Source organism: Dasypus novemcinctus, chromosome 4, assembly GCF_030445035.2.
Source record: "Dasypus novemcinctus isolate mDasNov1 chromosome 4, mDasNov1.1.hap2, whole genome shotgun sequence".
NCBI lineage: Eukaryota > Metazoa > Chordata > Mammalia > Cingulata > Dasypodidae > Dasypus > Dasypus novemcinctus.
In genome coordinates this window covers 41,647,700-41,662,699 of record NC_080676.1, presented here as the reverse complement: position 1 = coordinate 41,662,699, position 15,000 = coordinate 41,647,700, and the positions used below count along the sequence as shown (strand labels likewise).

Genomic DNA, 15,000 nt, shown 5'->3' with positions numbered 1-15,000 from the left:
CTGTACATCAATGTTCATAATGACATTAGTCACAAGAGCCAAAGGTAGAAGTAACCTAAGTGTCCATCAATGGATATATACACACACATTTTGTATATATATATATACACACACAATGGAATATTATTCAATCACAAAAAAGAATGAAATTCTGAAATATGCTACAGCATAGATGAACCTTGAAAACACCATGCTTAATAAGCCAGGCACAAAAGGACCCATAGAGCATGATCTCAATTATATGAAAAAAATAAAACAGAGGGGAGTAGATGTAGTTCAAGTGGTTGAGTGCCTGCTTCCCATGTACAAGGTCCGGTGTTCGATTCCTAACACCTCCTAAAAACAAACCAACCAAACCAAACCAACTCTCTCATTGAGGAGTGGATATAGCTCAGTGGTTGAGTGCCTGCTTTCATCCTATGAGGTCCTAGGTTTAATCCTTGGTATTTTCTTGAAAAACAAACAAACAAACAAAACCCCAAATATACAGATTCATAAAGACAGAAAGAAGATTACATTTCACCAGGGGTAGGGGTAAGAGTAGCAGTAGGGATTAGGGAGTTAATACTTAATGGCTTCAGAGTTGCTGTTTGGGGTGATGGGAAAGTTTTGGAAATGGATGGTGGTGGTGATAGCACATTATTGTGAATGTAATTAACACCACTGACTTGTATACTTGAAAGTGGTTAAAATGGGAAATGTTATGTCGCATATCTTAAATAACAATAACTGAGATAGAGGTAACAAAAGCTCTATAAACTAGTAGGCCATCTAAATGTCCCAAAAACTCAACTAGATATTTTAATGGAAGCACAATACTAAATGAATGACACTCTCTCTTTACTCATAAAAAGTCATGGAAAGTTATTTCCTCATGTTATATAAATCAGTGTAAAGATTTCAGGGGGTTCAAGTATTTCAGAACAACTTATTTATATATATATATATTTTATCAATGGTGACGTGGAAAGAATACTGATCTGGGAATTAGAAAACCTGGACTAAATCTGATTTCCTTCTTTCTTGATGAGTGACCCTAGGCAAGTCATACAACCTCACTGCGCCTAAGTTTCTTTATCTGTAATGTGAGAGTGTTGCATCAGACCAGTAAGTTTAATACACAGTAATATCTTTACATCTAGTGTTCTAAAAGTAGCTTGAAAGATCATGGTGGGGTTTGGGGATGTTGGTATGGGATATTAAGGAGGTAAGGACAGGGTTCTGGGCCCATCACTCATTTATAGAAGGCTGAATTTGTGAAAAAAGATTATAAACAAATCCCACTAGATTAAATATCTGAATATACTTTTCAACTCTAAAATTTCATCATACTAAATGAAAGTGTCTAATAAACATGTAGTTAACCTATATGCAGTTATTGTTATGTCCTTAAAAATCACATAATTGCATTTCTTAAATAATTTAGAATTATTTTCAAATTTTTCACTATTTTGGATTGGTATTACTCTCATCTGAGAATCTCAATCATTAAAATTTTGCAATATAATCTCAGTGAACATGTAGTTCACTTCTGGTTTCAGTTACCAGTAGAGTAAGTCCAAGATGGAAATGTGACAAAACATTCATCTTGCTTCCAACTTGATGGACTATCAGAATAGAAATTATGATGTATTAGAAAAAGCAAATGAATTAGCTACCTTTTTTTTCCTACCCTGAATTTGTTTAGGTCAAACATTTTGCCCCAATTCAAGATCAAAGAATCTATTAAACATAATCTTTTCTGAAGATGAAACATGAAATAACGACAGAAAATTCAGTTGATTTTGCCTAAAAGTCATATAACAGAATCTTTTCTGTAAATTAAAAACCTTTGTCATGACATTTGATCTTTCGGTCAAAAGTGATGCAAATATTAGAGTTTCTGATTCTCTGGGGATGAAGGGATAAGAAGACTATTTTTATAGGACATTGTGTATTTTTTATAAATTTGTTAGAGGGCTTAGAAGTAGAGCAGAACGTTCCAGTTTTCTTAATTATCTAAACATTATATAATAAATTTGAAAAGACTTCTCACTACAAGAGTATTTAATATTCACTTCTCTCATTGGGTCTTCTGATCTTCATTAACTTACAGGCATTATTTCTTCAAAACTGCAATTGTGCATGTTTGATTCTGCTTCTCTGCTTTTCACTCTTAATATGAAACCATCTTTAAAAACAGAAAATAGGCTCAGGACAGTAAAAACTGTGCTCCAAGATCTCCCACAAACAGTATTCTATATAGGCAAGAAAAAAACATCCAGGATGGGAAAATAAATGTCATACGTATTTTCCTTTATTTAGCTTATTTTAAACAATCAGATACGCACACATTTATCTGATCCTCGATTATCAAGAAATAATAGTTAAGGAGCTATACTTTATGTAACCTACAATCTAATGATTTATTCACTGGTCAGCAGCTAATCTTTCAGCACATCAGAGCATTTAACAAAAACCAAAACAACAACCATCAATCCTAAAACCCTCATCCTTAGTAAGAAGGGAGGGGGACACAAGAGTAAGTCATGCTAGAACCAAAACCTTCTATCAATATTAACACAAAATGTATATTAAATACTACTAATGCAAAATTAGTCAATCTGATTAGGTTTTAGACTGTTTATTCAATAGTTAACATTCATTAAGTACTATATGCCAAGCACTCTTCAGACTTTACATGTCATTGACTCAGATGCGGAAACTGGGGTAGTTCAGTAACTTGCTCGAAGTTACAGTTAATAATTGGTCAAGCTGGGGTACAAACTGGTGCAGTCTGTCTAAAGTTTTAGCTCTCAGCCACTATTACTATAGTACTATACAACCTCTTAATCTACCTTTCCGTTTAATATAAAAGATCCCAAAGGAAACAAAGGCAGCCAAAAAAGGGAATTAGGATTACCTTTACAACAACATTAAATAAAGAATGATCACAAGTCAAAGTGTAAAACCACGAGTATTCAAGAGCATAAAACTGTATGGTATACGTAAATACAACTAGTACAATAAATACAAATTTGACAATTCAATACAAATTCTAATAACATCGTATATCCATGTTTGACCTATACCACCAAGTCTGGAAATACTAAGAATAGCATAATCAACTTCCATATTGACCAGGGGGTTTTATGACCGGAGGGAACTTGGATAAACCTGATTCTTTCTTAATTGCTTCTCTACCAGGGGTTCTTAACCTTTTTTGTTCCACTGACTCCTTTGTCAGTCAGGTGAAAACCATGGACCCCCTACTAAATCCACACTATACTATTATTTAATAAACATATTGCACCCGCACCAACACGTCTCCACAAGAATAATTTTTATTTGAATTTCAAGTTAAGCTCACGGACCCCTTGTTAAGAACCCGTTCCATACCCTGCTGCAAACTACTTATTTCTCTCAAATTCCATATTTACCGATCATTGACCTCTTTCTTCTAGTACTTCAAAGTTTCAACCCAACAATTTTAACTTGCACAGCTCAAATAAACCTATGCTTTAGGTCAATAAATAATAATAAAAAAGGATGAATAAAACATTAGAAAAAGCCATACTAAGCAGTGAAAAAGTAAGGAACAGAAAGGCAACGATGAGCGTATTAATTTATGATTCGTATATTATCAGTTTACAAGAGGTTATAAATTTGTGCCCTCTGAAGGCTTCTAAGACATATGAGCTGATGAGATGACTAGTAAACACCTTGAGTGTAAGATGTTCCACATATTTAATTCCCTGGGTAAAGAACAATGACAACGGGGGGGAACTGCAGGAGGAAATGGACAGAAAACATGATGTGGACTCAGGGAGGGATGTTATGTAGGTTATGAGGATGACACATTGGCATATGAGAGGTTTCTGGGTGCTGCCAGCTGATTGCAGCACCAATGGGGTAGTGTTTATTTACATACTGCCTGGAAGAAAGCCGGCAAGATTCAAGTGTACTATTAAGTTAATAATACTGAGGAGAAAGGAGGGCAAACAACACTGAACATCTGTATAGGAAGACCCACTCCTGAGCCCCAGGGGCAGCTGACCAAGTCCAGATCACCCCCCCATCCTAGGGTCCTTTCTCAATTTACGCACAAAGGACAGGCAGTTAAGGTTAGTCCTCCGTCTCTTCCTACCCTAATTACCCTTGCCTTAATTTTGAGAGAGTCAAAGCGAGAGAACGGGGTGAAGGGAAAGGAGGGAGACTGAGGGAGGGTCCCAAGAGGGCTGACCTCCCAGTGCAGGCACGGCCGCCACGGCCTCAGGAAACTGGGGGCCTGGCGGCCGCGCCTCCACAACCAGATTCCGAGCCCTGCAGCGTTTCCTTCCTTAGCCCGCTGCCCTACCACCACCTCTCCGCCGTCGCCAGCATCGCCCCTCCCCGCCCCCAGGCCCCTCACAACGACGCACCCCGGGGCCCGCGGCCTCGCCGCAGAATCCCACCCCGACTCGCCCTCAGTTTTGATCGCCCTCCCCAAGGTTTTTCTCAGCCTCTTCCACTTCGGAACGCCCCGAAGCCACCCAACGTGAGTTCGGCTTTGCTACCTGGATCCGCTTCTTGTGTCGCCTGCGTTCCGCCATGTTGGCCGCTCCTCCCGGTTCCCTCTGACGTGGAGCGAGGAGGGGGGCGGTGTAAACCTCGCGAGAGCGCGCCTCACGGCCCGTTATGTAACTCGCGGGCTACAGCCAGCGAACTTGCGAGTACTGGAGGGAGGCCGGGCCTCAGGTGCGTTTTGCTGCGCTTGGCGGCGGCTTCTCCACTTTCTCTCGACTCCTGCAGTTGCGTGAACTGGAGAATCCCTGGAACGGGGGGTGTGGGGGTGTGGCGGAGAGGGACTTGAGAAGTGGATCAGAGAACAAAAGTCCTGGAAAGAGTCTTTGGTTGTCAACCTGAGCATCAGAATCACCTGTGAAGTTACTAAAATACACATTCCCAGGCCACACCCCCTCAGCGTTTGGGGTGGGGCTTTTCACAGGAATTTCCTCAGGCCTAGTAAATCCTGGATTGTTTACCCCTGGCAGCTTCTGTAATTTTTTCAACGAGCCCCGCCCCACTCCTCATATGTAAATTTTATTGATCCTGTATTAAAGATGAGAAAACCAAGACCACGAGGGCCACAGCTGCCAAGTGGCCAAGCCGAGCCCTAAATCAGCTCTGTTTTTTCTAAGTCCCTGTAGTATGGCTCATCTTTAAAACTAACAGGATTCTCCGTTCCATTCCTCAGTTTGCTTCTCAAAACTCACCTTAAGAGCTTCGGAAAGAACAAGTGAGATGAATAGGCTAAAGGTTCTGAGAAGGTGGGGATGAAAAAGGTGACTGGCTGCAGGCTACTTCAAGTAAATTGTTAAGTCTGGTAAATTACTGTTGTTATTTTAGAACTACCTAGACCCGAGTTTAAATTGCTAGGAATTGCTTAGGTGAAATTCTCATGACTTTAGTGATGATTTTAAGGTATTTTTTTAATTGTGGAAAATTGGGAAAATACAGAAAACGAAGATGAAGAAAATTAAAACTGTTGGGGAACGACTGTTGCCCAGTGGCAGAGTGCCTGCTTCCTACACAAGAGGTCCTTGGTTCAATCCCTGGTACCTCCTCAAAAAAATAAAACAAACCCATGGTTGTTCCACCCAGAGGTAATTACCTACTGTTAATAGTTCAGTTTATTTTCTTCTAGTATTTATTCTATGTATATGTTTTTCATATTTCTATATTTTCATCTTCCCCAAACTGAGATCATATTGTATACGCAATATGGTAGCCTGCTTTTTTCAAACTTATTATATTGTAAGCATTTCTTATGTCATTCTTCATTTCCCATATGATGTATTTAACCTAACAGCAATTAAATATGCAACTAAGACAAATAGTGGCAACTTGGTGCCTAAGATAGCTGAACTTCTTTCTTGGACTGTGCAAGGCCTCAGGGAACAGTATCAGAAAACTATTTGGTTCCTTTCTTCTCTACAGTCTATAATTAGGTTGTGTGTGGATGGGAAGCGGTTAAAGCAAGAATGAAGATGCCTATCAATTAATCTGAAACATAATCTTATCTTCTAATTTAAATACAAAATGTCTTTATTTTCATCAGTCCCTTTTCCCACCCAAAATTGTGACTGATCTGTTTTGTGGTTTTTGTTGTTGTTGTTGTTTATGCCCGACCCCATGGCCCTCTTGTCTGTCATCTCCTTGTCTGCCTGCTGTTTCTGCTCTTTGTCTTCTTTAGGAGGCACTGGGAATCAAACCTGGGGCCTCCCATATGGGAGGCAGGCACCCGACTGATCTGGTCCCCTGTGTTGTTTTATGTAGAGAACATTGGGCTGTTCTCAAGGGGAGAAGATGTATAATTTAAAATGTTATTTCACTTAATAGATATTGAGTGCTTACTAGATGCAAAATGTTAGACTAAGACTATGGTGGTGAATGAAAATCATTCTGGATGATGGCTCTCTCAAGCTACTGCCTTAGTATCTTTCTTTTACCTCCAAACTTCCAGAAAAGAAATTAATTTACTGCCCCCATTCACTGCCATTCACTCCTTAGCCTACAACAGTTTGGTTTTCTACCTCCACCATCGCTGATAATTCTCCTGTCAAATCCAATGGCTTATTTTCAGCTAGCATTTTATTTGACCTTTCAACTGCATTTAATAAGATTGACCATTGGCTTCCTGACTTGTTTTCCTTCTTTGGCTTTTATGACACCAGGCTCTTCCTTCTGATTTCTCTTAGACTCCTCTCCCTTTGCCCAGCTCTTAAATGTTCCCAGCCACCATGCTTCCATGTTGTTTCTTCTGTATAGGGAATTTTATTCATGTTCATAGCTTGCTTCCAGAATACACCATAAATGTATACTTGCAGCTGCCTTCTGGGAGGATAATTCCAATGGATGCCCAACTAGAAATCATCATTCCTCCACTCCTGAAAACCTACCCATTTTCCTTTGCGACGGTTTGCTCGGTCGGTAGAGGTGGGGTCTGGCTGCAGACGAGGGGTCGGTCCCACTTGGGACGAGGGGTCGGTCCGGCAGCAGACGAGGGATCGGTCTCACAGGGGTTGCGCGGTTTGGCTGACGGGGTCGCCCGGAGAAGCAGGCGACGAACTGGGGACAAGGGAGGCCAGGCCCTTGTCGGGGGCTCTCAGGACTGGAGGGCGCACGGCAGAAGAACTACCGCGGAGACAAGGGAAACACGCAAGTCCAACTTTATTGAGGGAGAGGCAACAGTTTTATAGGGGCTGGGGAAGGCTGATTGGTCGAAGCCACGCCCTGCTCTGATTGGTTGCGGGAGAAAGGTCAGTGGGAGGTGCTGGACGGGGGAGGGGTGGTGGTTAGGGATTGGCTGTCGCTGTTGCTGGGGGAAGGGGCAGGGTTTAGGGATTGGTGGCTGCTGTTGCTGGGGTGGAGGGCAGACTTGAGTTTCCCGCCCACGCCTGGCTGTTGCTGCTGTCGGGGGAGGGGAAAAGGGCAGACTGGATTTTTCCGCCCACGCCTGGCTGTTGCTGCTGTCGGGGGAGGGGAAAAGGGCAGACTGGATTTTTCCACCCTGCGCCTGCGCAGGGAGAAAGAAGAAGAAGGGTGCCGCCCCACAGGCATCGTGTGGCGCCATCCGGGAGGAGGGGCGGCCACGGAAGCATGGCTGCCGAGAAGGGGAGACCCGAGGGCACTCTGCGCCCATGCCGAGCTCCCTTCAGGGGTGGCGGTGAGTCCGACCAGCCACCCTATTATGGGGGCAGCGGCTTGGAATTAGGCCTACCGCGGCCGCTCCCCCACCAGGCCAGCAAACCACACTTCAGTCCTAGGGGTGACCACATTTCCCCCTTCTTTTCAAATAAGGGCCAGGATGGCAACAACAACAAGTAGCCGAGGCCCAAGGGCAGTAAGCAATGAGGGAAGCGGAGCTGAAGAGGGAGGTGAGTATGACGGGGATATAAATGTACAATTTGGGGGGCGGTATCTTGCCGTTGCAAGCAAGGGTGGCCAATGTCCAATTCTCGTTGATCTCGGCGGCTATAAGGTCCATCTGCTGTTAAAAGTCCCAAATGACAGCGTGTTACAGGTAGTTGATCTCTTCTTGACGGCGAAGAGTGGTAGAGGCAGACTGTGTGATGGTCTGGAGGATCGCAGCGGTGAGGACAAGTTGCGTCAGGGCACCAGTGACGGTGGTGGCGGCAGCGTCGGGAGTGGTGGAGACGTAGGCGAGGACAACAAGAAGGCCAAAGTCTTCACGGGCGCGAGAGAGGCCGATGTTAATGGGGTGGGCCGACATGGGGCGGCCCAATCTGCAACGCAGTGGGGGTTCAGGCAAAAAAAAAAAAGGAGGGGAGGGACGAGAAAGGACGCTTTGGATGGCTGAGAAGAGCAGTGAGGTCGAGACAGGAGGAAGCCCGCAAGCCACGGGCCGGGGAAAGCGGGTTGCGGGCCATTTAGCGGGGCTGGTGAGAGGGGTTAGCTTGGCCAGAGGTGGCGAGGGAGAGCATAAGGAGAAGGAGAGAGACTATGTTAATTGGCTCGGCAGCATGGCGAGGGTTGCGGCGTCTGCACTGACGGTAGAGTGTGAGCAGCGAACGGACTTCAGGGTTGGATGGTTGCCTCTCGGGGTGGAGGGTGAGCTGGCTCAGTTGGTGCTGGATCACTCGCATCTGGCGCCGTTCCCTGCGGGACATCCGCTGCTGAGGTGGCGGGTTTGACGTATCTCCCGGGGACCCAGATTGGCTGAGCGGCATCCTGCGGGAAGACACAAGTGAAACCTCGGCCCTGGGTAAGAAGGGGGCATGGGCCATGCCACTGACCTGTTTGAGGGTCCTTCCAAAGGACCAGGGGGGCCAGTGTGGGGCGGTACGAGGGGCCCCAATGCCTATGGACTGCCGAGAGACCATCCTTATCAAAGGTCAAGAGATTTAGATGGATTGGGACAGCGGTGATGATGTCTCCGGGAGGAGCGTGAGGGAGGATTTCCCTCTGTTTTTCAATTTGTTGTTTCAGACGGCGATGGGAGCTCTCCACAATGGCCTGTCCTTGCGGGTTATATGGGATACCAAAATGGTGGGCAATTTGGTAGAGCTGAAGGAACCTCGCAAAGGACTCACTGCGATAAGCAGGGCCGTTATCCGTCTTTAGGTCCCAGGGGACTCCCATGAAGAGAATCCCTTGCCGAAGAGCCTTAATGCAGTGCTTAGCAGTCTCCCCAGACAAGGGGACTGCATAGCACATGCGGGAGAAGGTGTCAATTATAACATGCAAGAACTTAAGGCGTCCAAAGGACGGGACATGCGTGACATCCATCTGCCACCTGGAATTAGGCCTAAGGCCACGGGGATTCACCCCCTGCGGTTGCAGAGGCCCCAGAGGCAGGAAGGGGGCACAGGTTTTGCATGTCCGCACTAGGTGCTTACAAGTCTCAATTGGCAACTCAGGCAAAAGGTGGTGGAGTGAGGCGGCAGAAAAGTGAAACCTCGAATGTAAGGACTTAGCCTGATTGATAGCATCTCCGACCGTATCAAGGGCAAGGGCGGAGACCGTCTGATCCGCAGTGTCGTTGCCTGCCGCTAGGGGGCCAGGCAACCCGGAGTGGCTCCGGATATGAGCAATATACCAGGGTGCCATGCGTTTTTCAAGAAGGGTCTTAAGGGCATCCAGTGCCTCATCAATAGGAGAGGAGGTCGGGAAGAATGTAGCTAATGCCAAGACCCTGCAGACTTGCAGAGAATAGAGGCTATCTGTAAAGATGTTAACAGGTTCACAGGGGAAGGCGCGAAACGCTTCTACAATAGCCAAAAGCTCTCCCATCTGGACGGAGTGTAGGTTAAGATGTGTAAAGACTTTCGGCTCTGCGACTCCGTCCAGGTACACGACCATGGAGTACTTAGTTCTAGACGCATCCGTGAAAATAGTGACGGACCTCGGAAAGGGGGAGGAAGACGGGAAGGGGAAAAAAGGACTTCGGAAGGGGAGTTGGGACACGCCTTGGAGTAGGCGGTGACTAGGGAAATGGCAATCGAAATCACCTGAAAATCCCTCACACAGTACTTGCATTTGCTCATTATCCCTAATGAGGGAGGTGGTTTCTTTCGCATTCAGCGGCCAAACAATTACAGCAGGCTGAGTTTCAAACGTATGGACGGACAGCTGCACTAAATCGGCTGCGAGAGCGATCCATAGTCTTACTGCGGGGCAGATCTTTTGCATCTTGCTTTTAGAAGGATGGAGCCAGAGGAGGGGCCCGTCCTGCCAAAGAACTCCGGTGGGCGTTCCCTTGGTGGGGAGGACCAACGCCTGGAGAGGCTGCTGGGGATCGAACCGCTGGAGGCAGCAATTATTAAGGGCCTTATCTACAGCGGCAATGGCGGCTCGAGCCTCTGGTGTAATGATTATCTTTGCGGACACGGCAGAGGGGGGTTTATGGCTGGTTTGTAAGAGAGCAAATAATGGCTGGAGCTGTGCCATGGTAACAGACAGAGCGGGAGGGACCCAATTGATATTCCCACAGAGCTGCTGGAGCTCTGTGAGGGTGACTCGGTCTGGCACATTTAGTCGCACAGCCATTGGGGTTACATGCTGGGAGATATGGAACCCCAGGAAGGTTAAGGGGGGTTCAAATTTGACCTTGTCATTCTGGATTGTTAAGCCAATGGCGGACAGATTATGCCAAAGTTGAGAGAGGACATACTGCAGTTTCTCATGGGTCTCACATGCGACCAGGACATCATCCATATAGTGAATGAGGTAGCCCAGATCTCGCAAGGGGGCGACTGCCGCGTTCACATACAGCTGGCAGATGGCCGGGCTATTGCGCATGCCTTGTGGAAGGACTTTCCACTGATACCTATCGGCTGCCCCTCGGTGGTTGGGGACAGGAACGGTAAAGGCAAAGCGCAGGCGGTCCTTTTGGTGAAGCGGAATGGAAAAAAAGCAGTCCTTAATATCTAGAGTGGCCACAAAAAAGTGTTTAGGAATGGCCACTGGGTGAGGGAGTCCCGGTTGGGGAGTTCCCATGGGGAGGATATGCTTATTAATCTCCCTCAAATCATGTAGGAGGCGGTATTTGCCAGTGGCCTTCTTTTTAATGATAAAAACGGGCGAGTTGTAGGGACTTGTGGACGGTTCTATATGTCCAGCTTCAAGCTGCTCTCAAACCAACTCATGAAGAGCTTGGAGTTTGTGGGATGGCAAGGGCCACTGCTCCACCCAAATAGGCTCCTCTGTATCCCACCGCAGAGGAGTGGATGTGGGAGGTGTTAATTGAGCAGTGGCGCAAACTATTGGGGGGGCTGAGTGGTTAACTGAACACCGCACTCCTCCAGGACATCTCGCCCCCAAAGTATAGTATCAAGGGTGCTAAGGAAGAGGGGCCGGAATGTGCCCACGCGTCCCTCACCGTCCTCCCAGGCAATAGGGTGACTGGCGCGAAGGGAGGTAGAGGAGCCAGTGGCCCCTTGGACGGAAGGGCCTTCTTGAACAGACCACTGGGCGGCGAAATGAGCAGGGAAACAAGAGACCTCTGCACCCGAGTCGAGGGTCCCAGAATACCAGTGGTGGTGAATCTTAAACCTCATGGTAGGCCTGGTGGACGTGATGGGGACTGTCCACATCAGGGCTTTGGAAGGTTGGGACGGGGAGCCTCTTTGGGGTGGGGCTGAGGCCTGCCCCTCCTGGAGTTTAAAGATGGCTGCTGCCGCTGCAGGGGAGGCTGCATACGGCAGTCGCGAGCCCAATGGTACCCCCGGCCGCAGCGGGGGCAGGGGGTAGAAGGGCCCCATCGGGGCGGTGGGGGGGGAGGAACAGGAGGGCCCGGCGGTGCAGAGACTGCCGGGCATTCACGGGCGAAATGTCCTGGCTCACCACATCTGAAACAAGAGGAGTTAAGTGCCATGGCTATCATGACAGCCTTGGCGAAAGAAGCAGCCTGTTGGTCAAGGCCGTTACAGGCAATTACCCAATCGTCTATTGACTTTTCTCTCACGGGAGCGATCGCCTGTCGACAAATGGGGCTGGCCCCTTCAAGGATAATTTCACGGGCGAGGGCGCGCTGAGCCTGTTCATCGTGGACCCTGCGCTCACATGCCCGGAGGACTCTGGAAACATAGGTAGAAAAGTCCTCATCCTTGGTCTGTGTGAGCTTAGTGAACTTGTCAGCACTACTGGCAGCGCAGGCGCGAAAGGCCTGTAGGGCGACCTCGCGAATCTGAAGCCAGAAGCCAGCCGGAGCACGGTAGTAGGCCGCAGCCTGGCTAAACTGACCGGTGCCGGTGAAGGCTTCTGGTGGGTGATTAACACCCCTTGTGACGTTGGCCGCAACCTGCTTTTCAGCCTCAGCATGAAAATGGGTGCGCCAATTTATAAACTGGCCAGGCGTGAGGATGGCACGGGCCAGTTGGAGCCAATCGAGGGGGATGCACAGAAGGGTGGACATCTCCTCTAACAAATGCTGAGCATAAGGGCTGCCTAACCCGTCCTCCTTAACAGCCTTGCGGAGCTGTTTAACACTTTCCGCATCATGTGGGTACCATGGAAAGGGGCCCTGAGGGGTGGGAGTTACATTAAGGGGAAAGCAGGTGGTAGGAGGCGGCAGGGAGGTAGGCGGAGGTGCCCCGGCGGGGGAGGAATACGGGTCCAAAAATAGGCTAGAGGGGGCCGCGCGTGCGGCAGCTTGCCACGGATTGGATGGAGGGGGCTGCCAGGGGGAGGCGGAGGCGGGGGGGCCGCTGGCGCGGAGGGCGCGAGAGGAGCCATTGCCCATGCGGTGTTACAAAATGGCTGCAGGCCGTCCCCAGCAGTGCTACAAAATGGCGGGGAGGGAGCTTCCAGTCCACCCAGGCAGGAAGTCGTCGGGGGGAGGGAGGGGCAAAGGGACCTCCCCTTTATGAGCGAGGAAGAAGGCGGAAGTCCGCCATCTTGAGAGTGCCTCCCCTTTTCGAGTGAGGAAGAAGGCGGAAGTTCGCCATCTTCACCGGCGCTCGGCACTGCTAGATTACACTGTTTAGGGGGACAATTTTCGAGCGCGTTATTAAGGCGCTCAACAAGCGACTCAGAGTCGGAATCGGAGTCGGTATCAGAATTCCAATCAGGGTCCCTGTTAAAGTCGCCGTCCTGACAATCACGGCGGCGGTGGTGGCTCGGCCGGGGGGAGTCGATGGTAGGGGTGCCTTGAAGGCAGGAGCGGATGGTAAAAAGCGCCGGTAATAAGCCAGGAGGGAATCTTTTACCTTCCTGCTCCACAGCAGAAGTGACCCTATCTATAAGGCGAGTATAGGTGTCCGGGTCCCAAAGCTGACACGTGGTAAGCCACGGATTAAAGGGGAGAAGAAGGTCCCAATATGCTTGGAGCTGTTTCAAAGAGATCTTACACCGGTGAGTGTCTAGGAGACCGGCGAGGGCCCGAACTTGCGGGGCTTGCTTAGCAGATAGGATGTTACCCATTGCTAATGGCCTTTTGGAGCCGATAAGAAAAGGGGCCCTTACCTTGAGAGCACGGCGATGGGAGCCGAGGTGCACGGTGAGACGAGGGGTCGGAGCCGGTGGGGCTCCGACGGTGGTCGCGGGCCAAAAGAAGGCCCCGACGAGGGGAAGGCAGAACGACGAGCAGTGGAGCAAGCCAAAGGGGAGCAAGCGCGGAGGGGAGGAGGCAGAGATGAAGGCAGGGGTGGAGGTGCTCAGGCACGCGCTCCTGAGAGTTTTATTGGCGCCTCTTAATCATAGCGGGTCGGTATAAGCCCCCGACATGGAAGGAGAAAGCCATCCAGCGATTCTCCCAGACCGCCGTGGATCATATGAGGTCACCAAGGTTCAGGAGCAGCAATGCAGAGCGAAAAGATAGGGGTGAGAAGAGAGGAGGGTGTAGGGCTGTGGTAGGGTTACTTCAGATGTGCAATCATGCGCTCCCGAGAAATCCAAGGCTCCTCTTAATCATAGCGGGTTGGTATAAGCCCCCGACATGGAAGGAGAAAGCTATCCAGCGATTCTCCCAGGCCGCCATGGACCATATGAGGTAGCCAAGGCTCAGGTAGCAGCAATGTTGCACGAGAGAAGCCCCACGGTGAGAAGAGAGGAGGGGGGGGCCGCCAGGTTATGGAGTGAGGCTATGGTGGGGTTGCCTTGCCCCATGTTGGGCGCCAGCTGCAACGGTTTGCTCGGTCGGTAGAGGTGGGGTCTGGCTGCAGATGAGGGGTCGGTCCGGCAGCAGACGAGGGATCGGTCTCACAGGGGTTGCGCGGTTTGGCTGACGGGGTCGCCCGGCGAAGCCGGCGACGAAGGGGTCGCCTGGAGAAGCAGGCGACAAAGGGGTCGCCCGGAGAAGCAGGCGACGAACTGGGGACAAGGGAGGCCAGGCCCTTGTCAGGGGCTCTCAGGACTGGAGGGCGCACGGCAGAAGAACTACCGCGGCGACAAGGTAAACACGCAAGTCCAACTTTATTGAGGGAGAGGCAACAGTTTTATAGGGGCTGGGGAAGGCTGATTGGTCAAAGCCACGCCCTGCTCTGATTGGTTGCCGGAGAAAGGTCAGTGGGAGGTGTTGGACGGGGGAGGGGTGGTGGTTAGGGATTGGCTGTCGCTGTTGCTGGGGGAAGGGGCAGGGTTTAGGGATTGGTGGCTGCTGTTGCTGGGGTGGAGGGCAGACTTGAGTTTCCCGCCCACGCCTGGCTGTTGCTGCTGTCAGGGGAGGGGAAAAGGGCAGACTGGATTTTTCCGCCCACGCCTGGCTGTTGCTGCTGTCGGGGGAGGGGAAAAGGGCAGACTGGATTTTCCCACCCTGCGCCTGCACAGGGAGAAAGAAGAAGAAGGGTGCTGCCCCACAAGGCATCGTGTGGCGCCATCCGGGAGGAGGGGCGGCCACGGAAGCATGGCTGCCGAGAAGGGGAGACCCGAGGGCACTCTGCGCCCATGCCGAGCTCCCTTCAGGGGTGGCGGTGAGTCCGACCAGCCACCCTATTATGGGGGCAGCGGCTTGGAATTAGGCCTACCGTGGCCGCTCCCCCGCCAGGCCAGCAAACCACACTTCAGCCGGAGGGGTGACCG

The 15,000-nt window shown here is 49.6% G+C and overlaps 1 protein-coding gene and 1 long non-coding RNA gene across 3 annotated transcripts in view; one reads left to right on the top strand and one right to left on the bottom strand.

The window, feature by feature from the left end:
- Positions 1-4,663, bottom strand: part of SEC62 (SEC62 homolog, preprotein translocation factor) — a 31,820-nt gene extending 27,157 nt beyond the window's left edge. Inside the window, exon 1 of the mRNA XM_004447925.4 lies at positions 4,536-4,663. Coding sequence (XP_004447982.1) covers positions 4,536-4,571 — 36 coding nt within the window. The 5' untranslated portion in view covers positions 4,572-4,663. The remainder of the gene's footprint in view (positions 1-4,535) is intronic.
- Positions 4,632-15,000, top strand: part of LOC131278200 (uncharacterized) — a 46,401-nt gene continuing 36,032 nt past the window's right edge. The window contains exons 1-2 of one of the 2 annotated variants that reach the window (XR_009185467.1): positions 4,668-4,716; positions 7,822-7,898. This is a non-coding gene — a long non-coding RNA (uncharacterized lncRNA). Of the gene's footprint in view, positions 4,717-7,821; positions 7,899-15,000 lie in introns of both variants that reach the window. The other variant, XR_009185468.1, reaches the window with a different exon arrangement.